Raw genomic sequence first — 22541 nt, 5'->3', positions numbered from 1 at the left:
ACATCTATTTCTGCTTTATTGACTATGCCAAAGCCTTTGACTGTGTGGATCACAATAAACTGTGGAAAATTCTGAAAGAGATGGGAATACTAGACCATCTGACCTGTCTCTTGAGAAACCTGTATGCAGGTCAGGAAGCAACAGTTAGAACTGGACATGGAACAACAGACTGGTTCCAAATAGGAAAAGGAGTACGTCAAGGCTGTATATTGTCACCCTGCTTATTTAACTGATATGCTGAGTACATCATGAGAAAAGCTGGGCTGGAAGAAGCACAACCTGGAATCAAGATTGCCGGGAGAAATATCAATAACCTCAGATATGCAGATGACACCAACCTTACGGCAGAAAGTGAAGAACTAAAGAGCCTCTTGATGAAAGTGAAAGAGGAGAGTGAAAAAGTTGGCTTAAAGCTCAACATTCCGAAAACTAAGATCATGGCATCCGGTCCCATCACTTCATGGCAGATAGATGGGGAAACAGTGGAAACAGTGGCTGACTTTATTTTTCTGGGCTCCAAAATCACTGCTGATGGTGACTGCAGCCATGAAATTAAAAGAGGCTTACTCCTTGGAAGGAAAGTTATGACCAACCTAGATACCATATTAAAAAGCAGAGACATTACTTTGCCAACAAAGGTCCGTCTAGTCAAGGCTATGGTTTTTCCAGTAGTCATGTATGCATGTGAGAGTTGGACTATGAAGAAAGCTGAGCGCCGAAGAATTGATGCTTTTGAACTGTGGTGTTGGAGAAGACTCTTGAGAGTCCCTTGGACTGCAGGGAGATCCAACCAGTCCATCCTAAAGGAGATCAGTCCTGGGTGTTCCATTGGAACGACTCATGTTGAAGCTGAAACTTCAATACTTTGGCCACCTCATGCGAAGAGTTGACTCATTGGAAAAGACCCTAATGCTGGGAGGGATTGGGGGCAGGAGGAGAAGGGGATGACAGAGGATGAGATGGCTGTATGGCATCACCGACTTGATGGACATGAGTTTGGGTAAACTCCGTGAGTTCGTGATGAACAGGGAGGCCTGGTGTGCTGCAATTCATGGGGTCGCAAAGAGTCAGACACGACTGAGCAACTGAACTGAACTGAACTGAACTCATTACTCAGTTTCAAGAATTATTAACCTGTGGCCAATCTTGTTTTGTCTGTAATTTGAAGTAAATTCCAGACATGATATCATTTGAATGTTTACATATCTGTCTATACAACATAACCACAATACAATTATCATATATAAAAGCAATTAATAATAACCTCTAATATCATTACATTTCTAGTGCAGATTTTCATTGTCTCAAGTATTTCTTAATTGTGTAGTATTCTAGATGCTGAATCATTTCGTTGGTTATATTTCTTCTTTTCTGTGATATGTGGGACGTTGGGAGCCAATTCTGTAGCCACCTCTGGCAAGTTTACAAAACCTCATATATGCCTTTTGGCTATTTACTTCCCCCTGACTTCATCTTCATTTTACTTTTATTTTTCTTTGGCCCTGATTTCCTTGGAAAGTTTCTCCTACTGTGCTGCATTATATTTTTTAAGCTGTCTCAAATCCTTTTGCAGAAAGGTATATTATATGTTAGTGAATGTATCAGTGATCTTGAGCTACCTGCTTTACTTCATTTTGCACCATTCTTTTAAACCAGTTCCTTTTATCCCAATTTCTGACCGTGAGTTTCCTCTCCCTTTTTATGTCCCATCCATCTCAGTCTCAATGCTCAGCACCTTTTTTTCCAGCTCTGATCTTTTTTGTTTCCCTCCTCAGCTGTGATTTGAGGTTTCCTCTGCCTGCTCTGGAAACACCTTGACTCATTCTAAGCATCTTCAGTGGCTCTTCTGTGCTGTCACCCTAAGTCTTTATGGTAGTGAGAGGACTAGACACAGACATCAAGCCTTTAGTTTCCAATGTAATCCCTTTGAAAATACCAGTCTTCTGGGACAACACAAGGTCGAGAGAGCAGTTAAAGGGGGGAGCTCAGGACAAGAAAACTGGGTGGGTATCAAAAATGTCATCTATTTTCCTGTTTTGCCCTGAGCTACACTGTTGTCATAAGAAGTAGAGATGGGGCAGGACTGACATTCAAGGGACTAGGGCAGTAGTTCCCAATCTCCAGTGCTTATTTATACAGGACAGAGTTCTCACAGCTCTGAGAAGACACAAACAGATGGAACAATATGCCATGTTCATGGATTGGAAGAATCAATATTGTCAAAATAACTATACTACCCAAGGCAATCTACAGATTCATTGCAATCCTTATCAAGTTACCAATGGCATTTTTCACAGAATTAGAACAAAAAGATCTTAGAATTTGTATGGAGACACAAAAGACTCTGAATAGCCAAAGCAACCTTGAGATAGAAAAATGGAGCTAGAGGAATCAGGCTCCCTGACTTTGAATTATACTACAAAGCTACAGACAGCAAAACAGTATGATACTGGCACAAAAATAGAAATATAGATCAACGGAACAGGACAGAAAGCCTAGAAATAAGCTCATGCACTTATGGTCAATTAATCTGTGACAAAGAAGGCAAAACTACACAGTGTTGGAAAGACAGTCTCTTCAACAAATGATTCTGGGACAGCTGGACAGCTACCTATAAAAAAAATGAAACTAGATCATTCTTTAACATCATACACAAAAATAAGTTCAAAAAGGATTAAAGACCTAAATGTGAGACCAGACACTATAAAACTCAGAGAAAAACAGAACATCCTCTGACATAAATTACAGTAATATCTTTTTTGATCTGTTTTCCAGAATAATGGAAATAAAAACAAAAGTAAACAAATGGGACCTACTTAAACTCAGAATCTTTTGCACAGCAAAGGAAATAATAAATAAAACATAAAGACAACCCACAGATTGGGAGAAAATATTTTCAAATAATGTGACCAACAAGGGACTAGTCTCGAGAATTTACAAACAGCTCATGATGCAAACATCAAAACAAACAACCCAATCAACAAATAGAAGATCTAAATAGATATTTTTCCAAAGAAGACATAGATGGCCAAGAGACACATGAGAAGATGTTTGCAAATAAAACTACAATGAGGTATCACCTCCCATCAACAAGAATGGCTATCATCAAAAAATCCACAAACAACAAATGCTGGAGAGGGTGTGGAGAGAGGGGAACCCTGCCCCTACACTGTTTGTGGGAATGTAAATTGGTACCACCGCTATGGAGAACAGTACGGAGGTTCCTCAAAAGACTAAAAATAGAGCTACCATATGACCCTGCAATCCCACTCCTGGCTATATATCCAGAGAAAAACATCGGAAAGAATACATGCACCCCAGTGTTCACTGCAGCACTGTTTACAATAGCCAAGACATGGAAGCAACCTAAATGTCCATTGACAGAGGAGTGTATAAAAAGATGTAGTGCGTATATACAATGGAATATTACTCAGTCATTAAAAAGAATGAAATAATGCCATGTGCAGCAACATGGGTGGACCTATAGATTATCATACTGAGTAAAGTAAGTCAGAGAAGGAAAAATATTGTATGACATCCTTATATGTGTACTCTAAAATTATATAAATGAATGTACTTACAAAGTGAACAGAGACTGTCTGACTTAGAGAACAAACTTTTGGTTGCCAGAGGGATGGATGAGGGGAAGGGATAGTTAGAGAGTTTGATATGGACTTGTACACACTGCTTTGTTTAAAATGGAAACCAACAAGGACCTACTATATAGCAGATAGAACTCTGCTCAGTATTATGTAGCAGCCTGGATGGGAGGGGAGTTTGAGGGAGAATGGATGCATGTATACCTATGGCTGAGTCCCTATGCTGTTTACCTGAAACTATTACAACATTGTTAATCAGCTGTACCCCAATGCAAAATAAAAAGTTCAAACTTCTCACAACTCTGAAGCAATTAACAAAATAAGGACAGTGTAATAATTTTATTCATAAAGCTCAATATAGTATTTTAAGGGAATATCATTTCTTTCTGGTGTTAAAACATCCCTTCTGGTATGAAATGAGCATGAAATAAAGAGTTGTAAATTTAAAATAGATATTAGCAAGATAAAAAGTTGATAGCCTGTGTCAGTCTCCTGATATTTTGTTCATGAATCTGAAAGCCTGAACAAAGATGAGCAGACAAGGGTAAAAATGACTTTTATGGGTTTGACTTGGAGGGAAAACTGCTGGGAAACTAAGACTATCATTTTTGTAATTAATGTCATGAAATTCACTGCTTTGTTCTTCATAAACCAAGGAGCAGGGTTAAATAAGAACTGTTCTTCAGAAATGTTTGGAGATTACAAACCCAAGTTCACCTGAATGTGCTGCCACATGTACATCATGTACTACAACAGCTTAAAAATGTTTTCACTTTTTTCTCAGTAATACTTACTCTTTATAAAAAGTTAACATGGAAGTGAAAGTCTCTTCTAATTTCATCACAACAGAAATGGTCTGCTCTATCTCCATGTGGTTTTTAATGTAAAAATAATTTCAGCATAATTTTATCTAAGTTTTCTGAACCTTTGGTTACCCTCTTTTGAATTTTTTATTTGTTTTAGCAATCATGCTATTTTTTTTTCTAAGAAGATTGTCTTATTTTATTCTTCATTTCATACTAGTAGTTTACCCTTGTTTTATAGAGGAAATACATCGTGGGAATTTCCTGTGATGGAAATGTTTTAAAACTTTCTGTTTCCTTCATAATCTCTGTTTTCTCTGGGAACATCTTTTCCTTTTTTCTTCTATATGTTGATGTTGTTGTAAGATTTCTCCATATGACTGGTGATTCTTTGAAGCTTGGTTGTTGTTGTTCAATCCTGACTCTTTGCAACCCATGAACTGCAGCATGCCAAGCTTTCTTGTCCTTCACTATCTCCCTGAGTTTGCTCACACTCATGTCCATTGAGTCAGTGATGTCATCCAGCCATCTCATCCTCTGTCGCTGCCTCCCCTTGCCCTCAATCTTTCCCAGCATCAGGGTCTTTTCCAATGAGTCGGCTCTTTGCATCAGGTGGTCAAAGTATTGGAGCTTCAGCTTCAGCACCAGTCTTTCCAATGAATATTCAGGGTTGATTTCCTTTAGGATTGATTGGTTTAATCTCCTTGGCTGTCCACGGGACTATCAAGAGTCTTCTTCAGCACTCAGCCTTCTTTGTGGTCCAACTTTCACATCCATACATGACTACTACTAGAAACAAGTCATAGCTCTGACTATACAGGTCTTTGTCAGCAAAGTGATATCTCTGCTTTTTAATATGCTGTCTAGATTTGTCATATCTATTCTTCCAAGGAGCATAGTCATATTTAAGAGTGAGGCAGTAGAAAAGCTAGGTGTAAGGCTATGCATCTGTGAGTGAGATTTTAACAGTCAAGATTTACTTAAAGGGATCTTTATGGGGTTCCATTTTTTGCAAGAATATGGAGAATTCTGTTCTTGGGCACCAACTCTTGAACTAGTCGCCTTGGTTTCTCCCTAGACATACTGGACAGTATTTGGGGAAGATTTTCAGTCACTGCCCTGGTTTTCAGCTCAACATCTTAGTCTTAGCTGCTACCGTATTGGAAATGTCTGTATCCTGAGCCTGTGTGAGGGCTTCCCTGGTGGCTCAGGCAGTAAAGAATCCATTTGCAATGTGGGAGACCTGAGTTGATCCCTGGGTTGGGAATAACCCCCAGAGGAGGACATAGCAACCCGCTGTGTTCTTGCCTGAAAAATCCCCATGGACAGAGGAGTCTGGTGGGCTGCAGTCCATGGGGTCGCAGAGTCAAATACAACTGAGTGACTAAGCACAGCACAACAAACTGCTAATCATCCCATGCTGTTTTCTTTGTGATTTTAAGTTTATACTTTTTGTTTCAGGTTATTTAATGAGGGGAGTGTCTCAGGAAGGAGAGAACATATATGCCTAAATACGTATGCATATGCACCATTATGAGTCACTACTTCCCTTTAATATTTTCTGTATATGCTGCTGCTGCTGCTGCTGCTAAGTCGCTTCAGTCGTGTCCAACTCTGTGTGACCCCATAGACGGCAGCCCACCAGGCTCTGCCATCCCTGGGATTCTCCAGGCAAGAACACTGGAGTGGGTTGCCATTTCCTTCTCCAATGCATGAAAATGAAAAGTGAAAGTGAAGTCGCTCAGTCATGTCCGACTCCTCGCGACCCCATGGACTGCAGCCTACCAGGGCTCCTCCGTCCGTGGGATTTTCCAGGCAAGAGTACTGGAGTGGGTTGCCATTGCCTTCTCTGATTTTATGTACATATTTACACCTAATTTCCTTATCAACATCAAGTTGAAGTTATCTGTCATCTCTCCCTGCTAACAGTGTAGGTCATTTAATTTGTTTTTCCTTCCTTCCTTCTTCCTTTTCCCACATTTTGTTGAAATTGTTGGAATTTCAAGTGAATGTAGTTACCATTCCTTTGCTCTTTTAAGTGGATTTTTTCCTTTACAGTTCTGTTAAACTTTATAACCTCAAAACCAGCAATTAGTTTTAATACACTTTTTACTGTTTTCTTTGATTATCACTAATTCTTGTGATATCTAGTGTCTAAGTATATGTCTTATCTAGAAAGCTCTTCCCTTCTTGGGTTCTCTATTCTAACATAAGATGTTACTTGTTTGTTTGGAGAATTCCATAGATTTTATGCAGGAAAGGGTACATGAATCGCGTATTTTCTGAGTCACTGATGGCTGAAAATGCCTTTCTTCTTGTGATACTGTGGCTGGCTATGGAGTTCTAGGGCTACAATCTCCCCGTAGTTACACCAGGTGAGATCTCAGGAATGTCTGATTCTGGTTAGTGCTATAGCCATACTTATCTCTTTGGGCCACTATTTTAAACATCTCACTGAATTTATGAGTTAATTTGTCTCTCACATTGATTTATGTCAGGTGTCATTTATTCTGATGGCTCAGCTGGGTTAGCCTCTTTCAAGTTGCTGATCTTGGCCTTTGATTCTGTTGTCATCAGTTTACACGTTCTTCCCATCCTTTCACAGTTGAGCAGGGCAACTACTGTTCCTTTGTCCATATGATGTGTAGGTGCTCAAGCTGTGTGTTTTGTGGGCAATAATATTTGTCATTCTAGAACAAGTCTTCAGGCTTGCAGGGATCCCTTGGAATCATAGGTGTCCAGCTGGGATGTCTGCTGGGTCTAGGGGTGTCCTGGTGCCTTGTGTCCAGGGTCCAGGGATGTTGCTGCAGTACTTCATGTCCTATGATGAGGGCTAGCGGCTGGCAGAAGGGGTTCTGACGGTCAGGCCTGATGGCAGGACACCCCGCTCTGCCTCTTCCCTGAAGAGGGGTGTTCTTCAGCAGCTCTGGGTACAGGCTGCTGCACAGTCACCCCAACCAGCAGTACCTCTGAGGATCTGGATCCCAGCTGCGTTACCATGTGCCTCATTTCACCCTGGATCACTAGCTGGTTATTCTCTTGACTCTTGGACAGAAGGACCAATTACACTTTTCTATTTTTCAGAAAAATTGTCTTTAGAGTAATAACTTTTTGATGGTACTATTTACTTTTTTCAATTTTTATTATAAAATATATGTCAGTACCAAAGAATATATGTGTGTGTGTGTATATATAATACATGTAGTTTAAAAATCAATAATAAAACAAATGGCCATGTACCTACCACCTTACTTAAGCAATAACTCCTTTTCTGAAAAAAGCTATTTTGTGGTTCTAAATGAATTCTCCCTCTTTCTTTCCTGAGGCTGTGGGTCAGAGGTGGATGGTATGTGTGGCCTTAGTGAGGCTGAAGCAGCTTTCTAGTACTTCTTTCTGAAAAAAGAGAGAAAAGTACAGAGTGTGTAAAGAGTACCCTGGGCTGTGTGCTGTTTGCTATCAAGAAGTCCTGATGACTGCACGTAGTGGTTGGTGTGGCTGTGTAAGTCACTGTTGGTTTCTCCTGGCAGGTGCTCTCTGACCCCTTGCTCGCCTACAGGGCACCTTTGTATAAATGAGGAAAAGCCCCTCTTTCTGTTTGCCAGTGATTTTCTGTAGTAACTGGGATGCACAGACATCTGTCAACAACTGTGAATGTGACTAGTGGCTCCTGGAGCTTACGGGCCACACAGCCTTAACTCAATGGTAGGCGTGGAGGTGACCACAGGGCTCTCTGATGGGCTCCATCAAACATACAGTGAATGTGTGCTATGTTTCAGGCGCCCTTTAAATGCTTGGGATTCAGTCCTAAGAGGGACAGACAAAACCCCTGCGTTCATGGATCTCCTGTTACTGGACTTGGGAGAAAGGTGGTTTTGGGGTGCATGAGCTGAGAGTCAGCTAACAAGCTGGAACAGTTCGTGAGCTGGGTCAGGCCCTATGGTGACTAGCAGAAATAGATCTAGGATTTATTCTATTTAGCATGTTGTCAGTGCCAAGTAAACCTTGAGAGGCCATATCGTACCAAGTGGATGAGTTCAGAGCTCAAGTAGGATTCTGAATGCAGGGTGACCATAGGCCTAGACAATCCTGGGTAAAGTGTCTTGTCAATGTGATTATTGATTTCACCTCTTCTCCCTCTTAAAAATATCTTAGTCTTGGACAATAAATTATATGATCACGTTTATTAGTCAACTTTTTGCTGTAGGCACAAACACGTTCAAAATCTCGGTGACTTAAATAAAACATCAACTGTTTAAGTTTTGCTCATGGATCTATGGATCGTTTTGCTGTCCTGCCCCAGTCTGTGCATCAGGTTTAAGTTTGATCTTCATTCTGGACTCTGGGCCTGCACCACAAGTCTTCCATTGTGGCACCCAGGCTGAAATATCAGCCACCTTCTTCTCATGGCAGAAGGTGGGAGCCCAATAGTCCTCTGCTCCAAAGTGGCATGGGCCATATCTACACACACTTTATTGACCAGAGTAAGTCATGTGGCCAACACCAACATCAAGGGTTTGAGATTTATGCTCCATCATTGGAGGGGGCACTATGGTGTGGAAGAGTGAATATTTGGTAAATGATAATATATAATTATCACATCACACTTCTAACCTTACTGCCTTCCAGTGTATCCAGCCTCTGCCATCCTCCTAGTGGTGCGTGTGTCAGGTTGGTGCTGAAGTGATTAACATGATGCAGAGAAAGGGTTTTGCGTCTGTTTGGATTACAGAATGTATTAAGGGGTTTCACTGTGTAGTAGAGATTATTTTATTTTTTGATTTCGTTGGAGGGAGTAGAGGTTGGTCTTTGCTGTGGCAGCCTGATTCACTGAGAGGGGTTTCCTCCTTCCCGGCAACCCCAGTACTACCACCTATCATAGAAGTTTTCACCAACAAATTTTCCATCCTGCTGTGTGAGCTGGCAGAACCAGGTAGAGTCTGTGGTCAAACCACGTTCTCTCCCTCCTTATGTTGGGGCACCATGATGTATGATTTCTAGTGCCCTTTACTTTGCCCCCCTCGACTCTCTTCCCTGTCCCCCATCCCTGCCTTTTTTTGCTCTGCACCTGAGATTTTTTATTTTAATTTTTCCCTCAGCATTTCTTCATTGTTGTTTCTTTGTTGTTCAGTCGCTCAGTCGTGTCTGACTCTTTGCAACCCTGTGAACTGCAACATGCCAGGCTTCCCTGTCCTTCACTGGCCTGTGTTAAGTGTTCAGCCCTGATTGGTTTTTCATTTAAAACAATCCCAGAAATTTCTTCAGTGTTACTGGTTCACTGATAGAAAGTACCTGTCCTTGTTTTCCATAGTTAAATAGTTTGCTTATCCTGTTTCAGTGATATTTGAAGAGAAATGGGATAAGCAAAGATTTTTAGCTCAACTGCCAATGTTGAAACTGGAACCCCTGTGTTTCCAAACAGAGATATGATGTTGTTTTGCCACAAGGGCAAAGATTGATTGGGAGGCATAGAGGAGATACATCAGATCCATCACCAGCCCTGGCAGCTGGCTTTCTGTCAAGGGCAATTTTTCATGAAGAAATTGTCTTATCGTTTCATAAGAATGATCAAGTACCTTAAGAAATCATGTTGAAAAGCGCACAGGCAGTAGGTGGTCAGCTTGATTCCTTAGGAAAGTGACTTGCAGAATGGGTTCACATGCATGCCTCAGCTGTCTCATGTCCTGGATTATTGGCATGCTGTGGACCGTTGACATTGTGACTGTTAGGTAACTGATTCCTAATTTTCCCATTCACTAGAATAGGAGTCTGTGAAAGTTAGAGTGTGTCTATCATGTTCTCCACTGTGTCTCCAAAGCCTGGCACAGTCCCTGGCATTAATGGACATCCAGAAAGCTTTGGCTGAAGCAATGCAAATATTAATGATGGACAGTAAAGGCAGAACCTAGGGAGAATCCTTGGGGCCTCAGGCTGTAACGGAGCCCAGTAAGGGCAGGTAGGGGTGTCCTTTAAGGAAGGAGTTTATAGCACCACAGTGCCAGGAATGAGTTCAGGTTGATGCCTCAGCCTCTCCCTGGCCCTACTGTAGGGTGGGGTGGAAGCCTGGAGAGGGATGGGCTTTGTTCTGAGAGGTGGGTGCACACCCACTAGACACTGCACTGCCATGGGCCCTGGCTGAAGCCATGGGTTCATGCTCCAGGTAGCAGATGTTGTTGCCCCTACAACCCCTCTCCCTTGGCACTTGAACATCTGCCTACTGACTTCCTGGGCCAGCCCTGCCTTATTTGAAATGTAGAAATTTTCTGGCCACAGAAACTTACTTTGCCACCCACATAGCAGATGCCCCTTGAGAGCTGCCCTCAAATCAATGACTGAAGGGGGTTGATGTTATAAACAACCCAGGCCCCTGGGGTGTGGACCCTCTGCAGCAGTTTAATCTCTGTTCCTCCACTGTGGTAGCTGGTTTGACAAAGCCCCCTCCCCCTACTGGCTACTTTCCTACCCCTCTGAATTACTTCTCTCTTCTAACTGGATCACTTCCCTATTTCCGTTCCTATGTTTTCTTCACCTTCTAAATAAACCTCTTGCCCTTGACTACTTGTCTCAGCTCTGCTACTGGGGAAACCCAAACTATGACTATTGTCCCCTGGTCCTGGGCACCTGACCACCAGGTGGTGGATATTCTTGAGGCTTGAGAGGACTTGAGCTGCAAAATGCTTAGACCCTTAAAACCTCATATCAAAAAGAGAGGGAAAAGCACTCTAATTTTCTTTTGTTTTAAAAAAGATGTTACTTAAATGATTCCCAAATTATGCTGCTCTCTGAGATGACAGAGGAATTTTTAATGATAGTTGAAACCATTCTACTCCCAGAATATCAATGATTTTTATTGCTGAGGGGACAGGGTCTCTGTTGCCTTGCAGGGCATTCCTGGTCCCCTGAATATACCCTGTCTCTTGCTATCGCAGGCCGTTTGTTTCTAAACATTCCTGCATGTTACATCCTCTACGCTTGTGTCTGAGTCCTCATTGTCCCTGCCTCAGAATCTGGTGATTCAGCAGCATCCCAGGCCTGGCCTTCTGCCGTCACTCCTGAGGGATGCATGGATGAGAGAGGGTCATTCTGCCCACACCGTGCAGTAGGTGGGCACGGGAGGAGCAATCCCACTGACCTTTGATCTTTGCTTCTTTGCAGATATCTCAGTGAGCCTGCTGACCCTTGTAGTCACTGCCTGTGGCCTCGCTCTCTTTGGTGTGTCTCTCTTCGTGTCTTGGAAACTCTGCTGGGTTCCGTGGCGAGAACGAGGCCTGTTCTCTAGTAGCAAAGACAACAACCAGGAGCCTCTTAACTACACGGACACAGAGACCAATGAGCAGGAGAACAGTGAGGGCTTCCTAGACCCTCCCACCCCCTGTCCAGACTCCTCCATGAAGATCAGTCACACCTCCCCCGACATTCCCCTCTCAACCCAGACGCGGGACCAGGACAACTGTGCCCATGGCATCCGCGTGCAGCGCCAAGTCACAGAGCCAACCTCATCAGCTCGGTCAGTACTGCCCCCTTCCTTTCTGGCTGCAAGGCAAGTACTGTAGTGCCCTGCTTCCTTCTGTTGGCAGCAATGGCATTGATTTAGCCAAGGAGCCTGTAACCTTTCACATGTCCCTTTGGTATCAGAGACATGAATGTGGGAAAACTTGATGCTTCCTATACTCCAGTCAGGTTCCTGAGCACTGCTTAATCTCTCCTTGGTTCATAATAACAGTAGTTAACATTGCTAAGACTTTCCATGTCAAGGACTGTCCAAGAACTTTATGTGTATTATTTTATCATTGCTCACAACTTTGTGTGAAACAGATCCTATTTTCATTTTCATCTCACAGAAGAAGAAACTTAAGGAAATTAAGAAACAAAGTCCTAAATTGGTAAGCACCCAGGTCAGGGTTTGAACCCTTGTTCAAACACCACCTGAGCCCAAGTTTTTACCCTCTCTTCCGTGCTACTCTTGTAGTGCTATGAAACTGATTCCCTGTGCCTCTAGCCTAGCCCAGCTTTCCGCACAGGGTCTCCATAGAGTCCACACAGTGGCTGGAGGTCTTTGTCCATCTCCAGGCTTTTCAAGGACGACAGAGTACCTAGGCCTAGTGTCACTGTCTTTCCATGGGCTGGATCTTTGTGCTTTTGTACAAAGAGAAATAATACCATGCAGTGATAAAAAGCAAGGGCTCTTCGGTCCAGTGAACTAGCTTTACCTGCAAATGTGATATTGGACAGATTATTTAACCTTCATCTGTTTCTGTTTCCTCTTGTGTAAGAGGAACAGTGATAGGTGGTTTTGAGAATGAGATAATGACATGCACATCACATGCCTTGCACAGGCCTGCACCTAGTGGCTGCTCCACACCATGAGCTGCTGTTTTGTTTTTGATGATGCTGTCATTATCATCATCATCACCAAGACCTGCCTCTACCAGGACTCTGATGCATAAAGATAGCTTTGAGGCTAAGCAGCCAATTCTGAATCACTGTATATAAAAATGCACTCTCAATAAGGCTTCAGGAAAAGAGACTAAGAAAGCAGCTTTCTTTAAAATGAAAATATTTGCTTGAGTGATAGCTGGAGGAATAGCATGTGCTGTTATTTGAAAAGTAAAAGCGCAGTTTGCAGTTATTTTTTAAAAATCTTTTTTATTTGTCCTCTAAAAGCAGAAATAAGATTTTACCCTTTTTATGTTAATCAAGTTTATCCTAGAGGCTCTGCTCATTCACATTAAATGGGATGGAATATGACAGTTTGTAATTTAATTTTTTCCAAAACCTGCATCATTTCCAATTGTGAATCAAAGAACTTTATCTAAAATATTCCCCTGTGAGGAAATGGATGGTTGTTTGCCATTTGGTTTGAAGAAATCTTCAGATTTTATCATTAGGGCTTCTCTTCAGATTTAAGACTTAAATATAACTAGAGCTCTGTCTGATGCTGCCGTGGAGTTTGTGCATTGGTGCAGACTCATAATAAAATCCTCTCAGTGCTTCAGTAAGTAGGGCCTTCAGATGGAGTCGCCACTGAAATTGTCTTCTGTTTGATTTTACTCTGCATGTTAATTTTTCGGATCTGGGTTCCATCAATATGGTGTAACAGTACTGTGTTTTTATTAGATGAAAGGTCTGAGGACTCTGCCATAATTCTAGAGAATTGATAGCAATCATATCACTATAATTATTAGTGTTTATTCTAGAAAATATGTACGTAACCTGCATATCAAAAAATAGATTTCATTTAAAACTAAAAACTGTAGATATCTTTACCACTGACCTATAGAAACTCGGTAGAAAGAAAACAGAAATAAAGAGAAAGGGAAGGAATTATCCAGGCATTTACATTTCGATGTATTTTAGTTTTGAAGTCATGCAATTAAATTCTCTCTGCTGATGTCTAAAGTTGTTTAGTAATATTTGAGTCCCATATGACAACAAAGTCTTTCCAGCTGCATTTGACTTAATACTGATAATTTGCATCATTTTGCATTTCAAAGATTCTTATCTAAATTACTGCTGACCTGATTCTATGGGTTATGTCTGGAAATACGTATCTTTGACTCATGGTCTTACCATAATGAGAAGGATGTGGTCTTATAATTCTTTAGAGTTGTGCTATAAACACACACACACACACACACACACACACACAAAGCGTTTTTACTGACAAAGTGGAGAAAATGAATGAAATTTCCTTGATACTCCAGAACATTTTTAACATCCTTTTTTAAGTAGCATTTTTCATACCATATTTGCGGCAGGTGGGGAAGTTACTCTTGCTGAGATGGCTCTAAACAATCTGCATTGCTAGTTATTATTTCTACTCCCTTCTTTCTCATTTTGATCTTTACTTTCTCACTGCTGTCTCTTTCTTACTGCTTCCCTCCTGCAGCTGTTACCATTTGTCCCAAAGTTCCCTGAGCACATGCTCAGCCCAGAACATGCAACGCTTGGACTCCCGGTTAAGGCCTCCCCCACTTGTCACAGAGAATGGCACAGCTTCTGCCATGGCATTTGCTCTGGAAATCCTACTGTCACCTGGCCCCTTCAGCTTAGATATGTATGACTCCCCCCACTGCCTTTGGGAACATCCTAATGATGAGTTTTGCTGCATCTTTTAAGAATATTTCTGGTCAGGATGACTTTCTGTTGTTCTTCCAAGATCAGGCATGTTTGCCTTCTGTTTCTGGTTAGCTCAGTTACTGTTAGACCCTCCAAAATTCCTGCTAATTCCTTTCAATTTGGATGAAATCCCTTTTGTATAATGACCTAATATCCTGGGAATGTGGATTTTTTTTTTAGAACTTTTCAGTACCAGAACATTTTAAAGGTCTCTACTCCAAATATATGAAAATCCCTGAGTCCTCAAAATAGAAGGAACCTTGAAAAAGCATCTAACCCATTTCCTGATTCATGACCCAGGATGAAAGTCCAATCTGTTTTAAGTCTTCTCAAATTTCTTTTATAACACTTTGGTTTTATAAAGATCTCAATTTCCATACCACAAACTTCTTATCAGGTCTGTTAAGGCCCTGTGTCGTACTGCCACAGTCTCCTGTACAAGCTATAGGCCTCACCTCCAGCCAGGGCCACCACGTGGCACAACCCCAGAGGATGCCACTAGCCTGGACTCACTTAAGAGATCCTACCCAAAGAAGCTCATCACATTCCATCTCCATCTACACTAGCTTTCTCTCTTGCTTTCTTCAGTATACCTGCCATTTCATGCCCTGGGACCTTCATAAATGCTACTCCATCAGCCTGGAATGCTTCTCCGTTTTCTTTGCCATGCCAGGCTGTTTTGCAGCCTTAATGTTCCATCTTAGATGTCACCTCCTCAGAAAAGTTTCCCTGAATGAATTAAAGTTGCTCAGTCGTGTCCAACTCTTTGCAACTCCATGGTCTCTCCATGAAATTCTCCAGGCAAGAATACTGGAGTGGGTTGTCATTGCCCTCTCCAGGGGATCTTCCTGACCCAGGGATCAACCCCTAGTCTTCTGCAGGCAGATTCTTTACCATCTGAGCTACAGGGAGTTCCCTGGCCACCTGTCTGAAGTACATATTCTTTCCTCCACTCCTTCCCACTCTTTATTCTCCCACAGTTGCCTTACTTTCACTTCCTCACAGGATTAAAATCTATTTCTAACTATACAATTGTTAATTATCTATACCCCATTCTAGACTATGAATTCTGTGAATTCAAAGACCAGATCTGCTTTGCATCTCCTTATGTAGGTCAGGAAGCAACAATTAGAACTGGACATGGAACAACAGACTGGTTCCAAATCAGGAAAGGGGTACATCAAGGCTGTACGTTGTCACCCTGCTTATTTAACTTATATGCAGAGTACATCATGAGAAACACTGGGGTGGATGAAGCACAAGCTGGAATCAAGATTGCCAGGAGAAATATCAGTAACTTCAGATATGCAGATGACACCACCCTTATGGAAGAAAACGAAGAAGAACTAAAAAGCCTCTTGATGAAAGTGAAAGAGGAGAGTGAAAAAGTTGACACTTAAAACTCAACATTCAGAAAACTAAGATCATGGCATCTGGTCCCATCACTTCATGGCAAATAGATGGGAAACAATGGAAACAATGACAGACTTTATTTTGGCGGGCTCCAAAATCGCAGCAGATGGTGACTGCAGCCATGAAATTAAAAGACGCTTGCTCCTTGGAAGAAAAGTTATGACAAACGTAGCTGCTAAGTCACTTCAGTCGTGTCCGACTCTGTGCAACCCCATAGACTGCAGCCCACCAGGCTCCGCCGTCCCTGGGATTCTCCAGGCAAGAATACTGGAGCGGGTTGCCATTTCCTTCTCCAGTGCGTGAAAGGGAAAAGTGAAAGTGAAGTCGCTCAGTCGTGTCCAACTCTAGCGACCCCATGGACTGTAGCCCACCAGGCTCTTCTGTCCATGGGATTTTCCAGGCAAGGGTACTGGAGTGGGGTGCCATTGCCTTTTCCAGACCAACCTAGACAGCATATTACAGCATATTAAAAAGCAGAGACATCACTTTGCCAATAAAGGTCCGTCTAGTCAAAGCTACGGAGAAGGCAATGGCACCCCACTCCAGTACTCTTGCCTGGAAAATCCCATGGACGGAGGAGCCTGGTAGGCTATAGTCCATGGGGTCGCTAAGAGTCAGACACGACTGAGCGACTTCACTTTAACTTTTCCCTTCCATGCACTGGAGAAGGAAATGGCAACCCACTCCAGTATTCTTGCCTGGAGAATCCTAGGGACGGCAGAACCTAGTGGGCTGCCGTCTATAGGGTCGCACAGAGTCGGACACGACTGAAGTGATTTAGCAACAGCAGTCAAAGCTATGGTTTTTCCAGTAGTCATGTATGGATGTGAGTTGGGCTATAAAGAAGGCTGAGCACTGAAGAATTGATGCTTTTGAACTGTAGTGTTGGAGAAGACTCTTGAGAGTTCCTTGGAACAGCAACGAGAGCCAACTAGTCCATCCTAAAGGAAATCAGTCCTGAACATCCATTGGAAGGACTGATGTTGAAGCTGAAACTCCAATACTTTGGCCACTTGATGCGAAGAACCGACTCATTTGAAAAGACCCTGATGCTGGGCAAGATTGAAGTTGGGAGGAGAAGTGGACGACCGAGGATGAGATCATTGGTTGGGTGTCATCACTGACTCAATGGACATGAGTTTGAGTAAACTCCGGGAGTTGGTGATGGACAGGGAGGCCTGGCATGCTGCAGTCCATGGGGTCACAAAGAGTCAGACACGACTGAGCGACTGAACTGATATACCTAACACCTAGTGCAGCCTCTCACACATAGTGGAATTTTTCATGAATGACTGACAAAGTACATTCATCAATATCAGGCCATTTTTCTTGTATTCTGATGACAAAAGTGACAAAGCACTAAAAGGATAAACTGAGTGGAGCCTGTAATGATAAGAAACCAATGGAAGGTGACTTGTCCCAGGTCTCACATTCATTCAGAGCCTTACTTTTGAATTTGTCAAAAAGTAAGTTCAGAGACTTTTGAACTTGTCTCTGAACTAAGTAATCTGTAGAGTTACAGAAATACTCTGACAGAATTGAAAGAAGGCGACAATTTGAGTCCTCTAAATGTCATTACTGGCTATAACTCCAGTAAACGATACGTTAGGATTAAATGTTGTAATTACTCCAGGAGTAGCACAGGTTTATTAAGCTATATATTTTTTTATATGTTGAGAACATTGATTAGATGTAAACATTTAAAACATAATGTTTTGAATTAGTCTTTTAGTTATGTCTTCAGATTTTAATAAACTGACATCTTCAAAAATAAAAGTTGCCTAGACCTCTCTCAACTTCCATGAGACCCTGAAATGAGATATAAATGTGTGTTTTCTCTGCTGGGATAATTATCAGGAGCTATTATGTCCATGGCATTTATATATTTACTGTAGACACATGTATTAAACATTTGCTATATGTGAAGTTGTATATTATGTGCTAGTGATAACAAGGGAGAAAGGATATAGCCCTAGCCTTGAAAGGGGAAGGATACAAGAAAAGCACCAACTACACACATTAAAGCTCTCAGATTGTTCTTTAGAAGATTAATCTGGCAAGAGTGTTTTAGATGTGTGGTGTGAGGTAAAGACTGGATACAGGGGTTCATTTGAGGCCTGTGATGATGAGGACCTGCACTCATTTGGAAGCAGTGGGAATGGAAAGTGAGATGTGAACACTTTAGAGAAAGTGTTGGTGGGCATAGGCTCATTTTAGTAACAGAATAAAATATTTGAAGGTGACACCAAGCTTTCATGCCTTTTTTAACTTGGCTGAGGGTGGGGGGAGCAAGACAGGCTTCATGTATCCAGCAGCATTTGAGCCCACACCTCCACCCACCAAGATACCTGCATCTCCATTATCTCACTCACTCTATAAGCCTCTGAATCCCATTTCCTCCTGCCATTGTAGTCAGTTAACAGTGTCTGTCTGTCTACTACTCCCCCTTCTTCTATGTCCATTTGTGATTCAGAACAGCCCAACCCTCCCCTCTCCTTGACAAGGGAAGATTCCAGAAAGGCCAGTTTCCTGTTTCCAAATTGTCTTGATTTGAACTTTGTAAAGAAACCCATGGTGGTTCTGAAGTCACTATTTGCTTCTTTCTTTCCTGTCTTTGGACCACAAAGCCTTAAAACACTAGTGTCCCAAACCAGGGAAAGGATAAGCCAAGTTTCCTCTCTGAGATGTGGTCCCTCAGATGGGGGAGGGTGGAAGAGTATACTCTTGTCTGTGGTTGCATGGGAAACCCAGCCATGGGAGGGAAATTCTGAACTCTGGTTCTTAACACAGAACCTGGAATGGAAGATGTGAGCATGTGTGAGGAGAAAGATGCTGGGCAGAAGAGCTGAAGGTCCCGTCGTGCTGAAGAGCTGGGCCCCAAGAGGAAAACTTAATTTCCCCATTGAGGTCTAGAGCATCAGCTGGGAGGCTGAGAAGTGGGAGGCCAGGTCAAGTAGGCAGGCTCAGCTCAAGTACGGTGTCCAAGTACCGTGACAGTGTCCCAAACCAGAGGCCTTTCTTTATCCCTCTCCCTAACATCCCAGTCAGTTCTTATCCCCTCTGCCCTGACTTACAGTTAGTGTACAACTCTCTCTTCACCCCTGGCCAGGCATTTCCTGGAAGGCAGTAACAAGGCTTTGCCTCTCTCTCTCCCTTCCTCCCTACCTGACCCCTTACTTCACACATTCAAATTTGTTGAATTGTAGTAATGTCCTCTTTCTTAAGATCCAGTGGAGGTGGCTGGCTTTTTGGGTGACTGAGACTTTATTTGGAGACTCAGAGTGGGATGCTGGAACTGGTTAATTCAAATTTGATGGAAGGAGAGGGGTGATCCTTTTGTGTATAGGTACCTACCTACCTCTCCTTACCCTTGGCTCAACTCAGCACAGGCTCACATTCCTTCAGGCCTGAAAGTGTATTTTTGAGCTTGTTGTGGGAAATAAGCTTTGCAGATTTGGTTGGTCATCTTGGAAATTGGGCTTTATCCAGGCTTAGCCACCAGTCTTCCGGCTCAGGTCTGGGACAGCCAAGTCCAGTGGTGACATTCTCTTCCTTGCCTGTTTCACAACAGGAAAATGGCTTTTGCCCACCTTGAGGCGGGCAAAAGGTGGAGGAAGCTGAGAGCTCCAGGCCTGGGGCCAGCTCCTCTCAGTCAGCATTAGGGTGACTTATTTACCGAGGACACCATTTCTCAGCTTTCCTTCTTGGCCGCCCTCATTGGGGCCCATCTTTCCTTCCATTCATTGCGCACATTAAGTGCTGAAAACATCAAAATACAGGACTTCCCAGACCTACTCAGAGGACTGTCTGCTTCAGACACACATCCCTCCTTGCTACACTCATTCTGCGTCCCTCCGCGGAATTCTAGATGCTTACCCTGGGGAGGGGGCTCTACTTTACAGCACTGGAGGCCCACCTCCACTGACTGTTTCAGACTTCATCTTGAGGGGAGCTCAGGTCATGATATTCTGCTCTTTATCTTTCCTCTTCTCTGCTTTTGATTTGCTTTTTCTTCCTGCCTCTGTTTAAGTAGCCCATGGAAACTGTGGAATATTGATTTTCCAGTTCCTCCACCTCATCTTCTCCTTTGTGTCCCCGGGGGAAGCCTCAGCGCTCTCCTTTCTAGCTGCCAACTTTAGGCAGCAGGGTGATGGGTTACCCTGGTTCTCTGGCTGCTCTGAGCTTTGCTGGTCCATGCCTCCAACTCCAGTCACCACTCACTCTTTCCTGAGGGAAATTGGAAGCGACCGAAAGAAAGCCCCAGGGAGTGAGCACTGTCGTGCACAGCCTGTTACAGTCTTTGCCATCTGCTTTAAGCCACTTCCTTACAATTGGATTCAACTGGTTTCCCAATAGTATGTGTGATCCTGAATAGGAGGAAAAAGGTTGAGACTGAAACTAGTTGCGTAAAACATTTGAGTTGACACGGTAGTATTCATACCTGTGCTTGATTTTTAAAAAGAATCTTCAGCTCTCTTGGAATTTGGAATTGAGTCCTCCTATGCAGTTGGATTCTGAGGTAATGGGCTCTTACTTTGGTCTTTGAAGTACAAATCTCTGCATAATGCCCTCCCTAGCCCATCCCCTCCACCCCCTGGCAATCCATTCTGATTAGAAGAGCAGAACACGTAGGATTTATTTCTCTCCAGATTTCATGTCTAAGAAAATGCGAGAGTAAAACAGAATATGTTCCATTGCCAAGCAGCCAAGTTCATATATTTTAAATTAAAATGTACACAGCAGGTTTAGTCTTGCAGATGAGAGATGAGACAAAGTGCTGCTGTGAGGAGTCCAAAGCCGTGACTCAAAACCCTCGCAGTTAAGTTGTTAGGCACAGAGAGTCTGCTCAGGCAACCACCTCAGGAGAAAAGGGGCAGCAGAATGGCAAGGGTTGCGCTGGTGTAGACACAGGACCTGTGTTTCATCATAGACATTGGTGCCAAGATGGCACATCTAGTAGGTCTTGAAGATGCACTTTTAGTATTTAAACTGCACCACTGACTAACTGGATAGCACCCAGGATAGCCCATCATAGGTGGGAACTGACTCCAGACTCAAGCAGGGCCCTTGTTTGAATCCAGCTTTGAGAGAAAAAGCAGCAGCAGAGGAAACCAAAGCTGGTTCCAGCCACTTATGACCCCTGCAGAGAGATTGAAGCTGGCTGCTCCCTGGGGGCCTTTCTGCCCAGAAATCCCAGTAGAACAGGATTAAAACTCTGTAGCCTAGCACTGCAGAGGTTCAGCATCTAGACAGGGACTGACCTGGGTGCTAGCACAGAGAGCCTTATCATTGTCCCCCCGACTCTCCCCTTCCTTCCTCAAAAAATCAAAAGATACAGTGAAAACTTAAGATGGTGAGTGGATTTCTTTGTAAGAAATTAAAATTCCATAATAGAAACGTTCAGGCCACACAGTTGTTGCATGTGTGGGAATGTGTATGGCTGAGGGTAGACTCTATTGGCTGTGACAGATGCAAGTGACAGCTCTGTGATTGTGCTTTTGTTGTACCATGTGAGTAATTAGTAATCAGGAGGGTATTTTAGGATGAAGAGAAATGTTTAGCATCATAGCATCTGTATGACAAGAGAGAATAATTTCAAATAAGTTTCAGGGCCTATTAATCCCGTATTTGCACCTTCATAAAGTAGTCTTAAGAAAGAAAAAGAAGGCAAACTCCAATGTTTACTCTGTCTCTTCAACTATTTACTAATCCCTCAGAGAGAGTTTGACTGTTCACTTTCACCTTCTGGTGGAGAGGAGCTATTTTAATTAAGGTGATTGAGAGACAAAATACAATATAATAGCTATGAACTAAAACGAACAAAATTAACCTTAAAGACAACTTTCTACGTAATGACTAGTACTCTCAGTTTGTGAGGACCCATACATATGGCAAAGAGAAAACTTTTAACCCAAACCAGCAAGCTTATAGGGTAAAATATAGATTCTGATAGCAAATATTTAATTTGTAATACCAGTGTCCAACCTTCTCTAACTGAATCCATATATAGATTTATAATAGCTTACCTTTAATTCTTATGTCTCAGTGTTTATTATAGAAATAAAACCCTCCCTCCTCATCACTTATCATCCACTTGGTACAATGGAAGCACAGTCATGGAGCTGGCACTTGTATCTTTCAGAGTCAACAGAATCCCCTACAAACAGATGCATCCTGTCACATACATTTCCAGAAGAGCAAAGCCTATGTTCTTGTGATGAAATGGTTTGATTTATCCCATGAGAATGTGCATCCTTAGTAGGCTAAAAACCAGTGCCAGGAAATTCTATATAATTTAGAAACATATCCATTGTTTTTAAGATACCACATAGCAAACTATTTCAGTTTCAGGACCATACTATATATTAAGGAGAATAATTTTATTTTCTAAACCAGTTTGTACAAATCTTTACCTCCCATCAGCTGAATAAGCTTCTCTAATGTCATATTAGGCAGTTTAGAAAGTGCATTAAACCCTCCAAGCTCCAAGGTCACATGTTAGTAAGATCACTTCCAGATGCCCAGGCCTCAGTTTTGAGCTTCAAGCGTTGGGGAACAGCTTATTCACATTGATTGGCATTTTGAATTTAGATTTTAAAAAATGCCTATA

At 42.5% G+C, this 22541-nt stretch overlaps 1 protein-coding gene across 5 annotated transcripts in view; it reads left to right on the top strand.

Annotated features, from left to right (window-relative positions):
- The window catches only part of SYT9 (synaptotagmin 9), a 319437-nt gene that overhangs the window by 173837 nt on the left and 123059 nt on the right, over positions 1–22541 (top strand). For all 5 annotated transcript variants that reach the window (XR_014068686.1, XR_014068687.1, XM_081540900.1 and 2 more), the window contains exon 2: positions 11555–11906. Coding sequence is in view for 3 of the 5 variants with exons in the window: in XM_081540900.1 (XP_081397026.1) it covers positions 11555–11906 (352 nt within the window). In the remaining 2 variants the exon portion in view is untranslated. The remainder of the gene's footprint in view (positions 1–11554; positions 11907–22541) is intronic.

This window comes from Giraffa tippelskirchi, chromosome 11, assembly GCF_054371585.1.
Source record: "Giraffa tippelskirchi isolate mGirTip1 chromosome 11, T2T-mGirTip1v1.2.pri, whole genome shotgun sequence".
NCBI lineage: Eukaryota > Metazoa > Chordata > Mammalia > Artiodactyla > Giraffidae > Giraffa > Giraffa tippelskirchi.
Note: the sequence above shows the minus strand (reverse complement) of the source record. Positions and strands in the feature narration are given on the sequence as shown.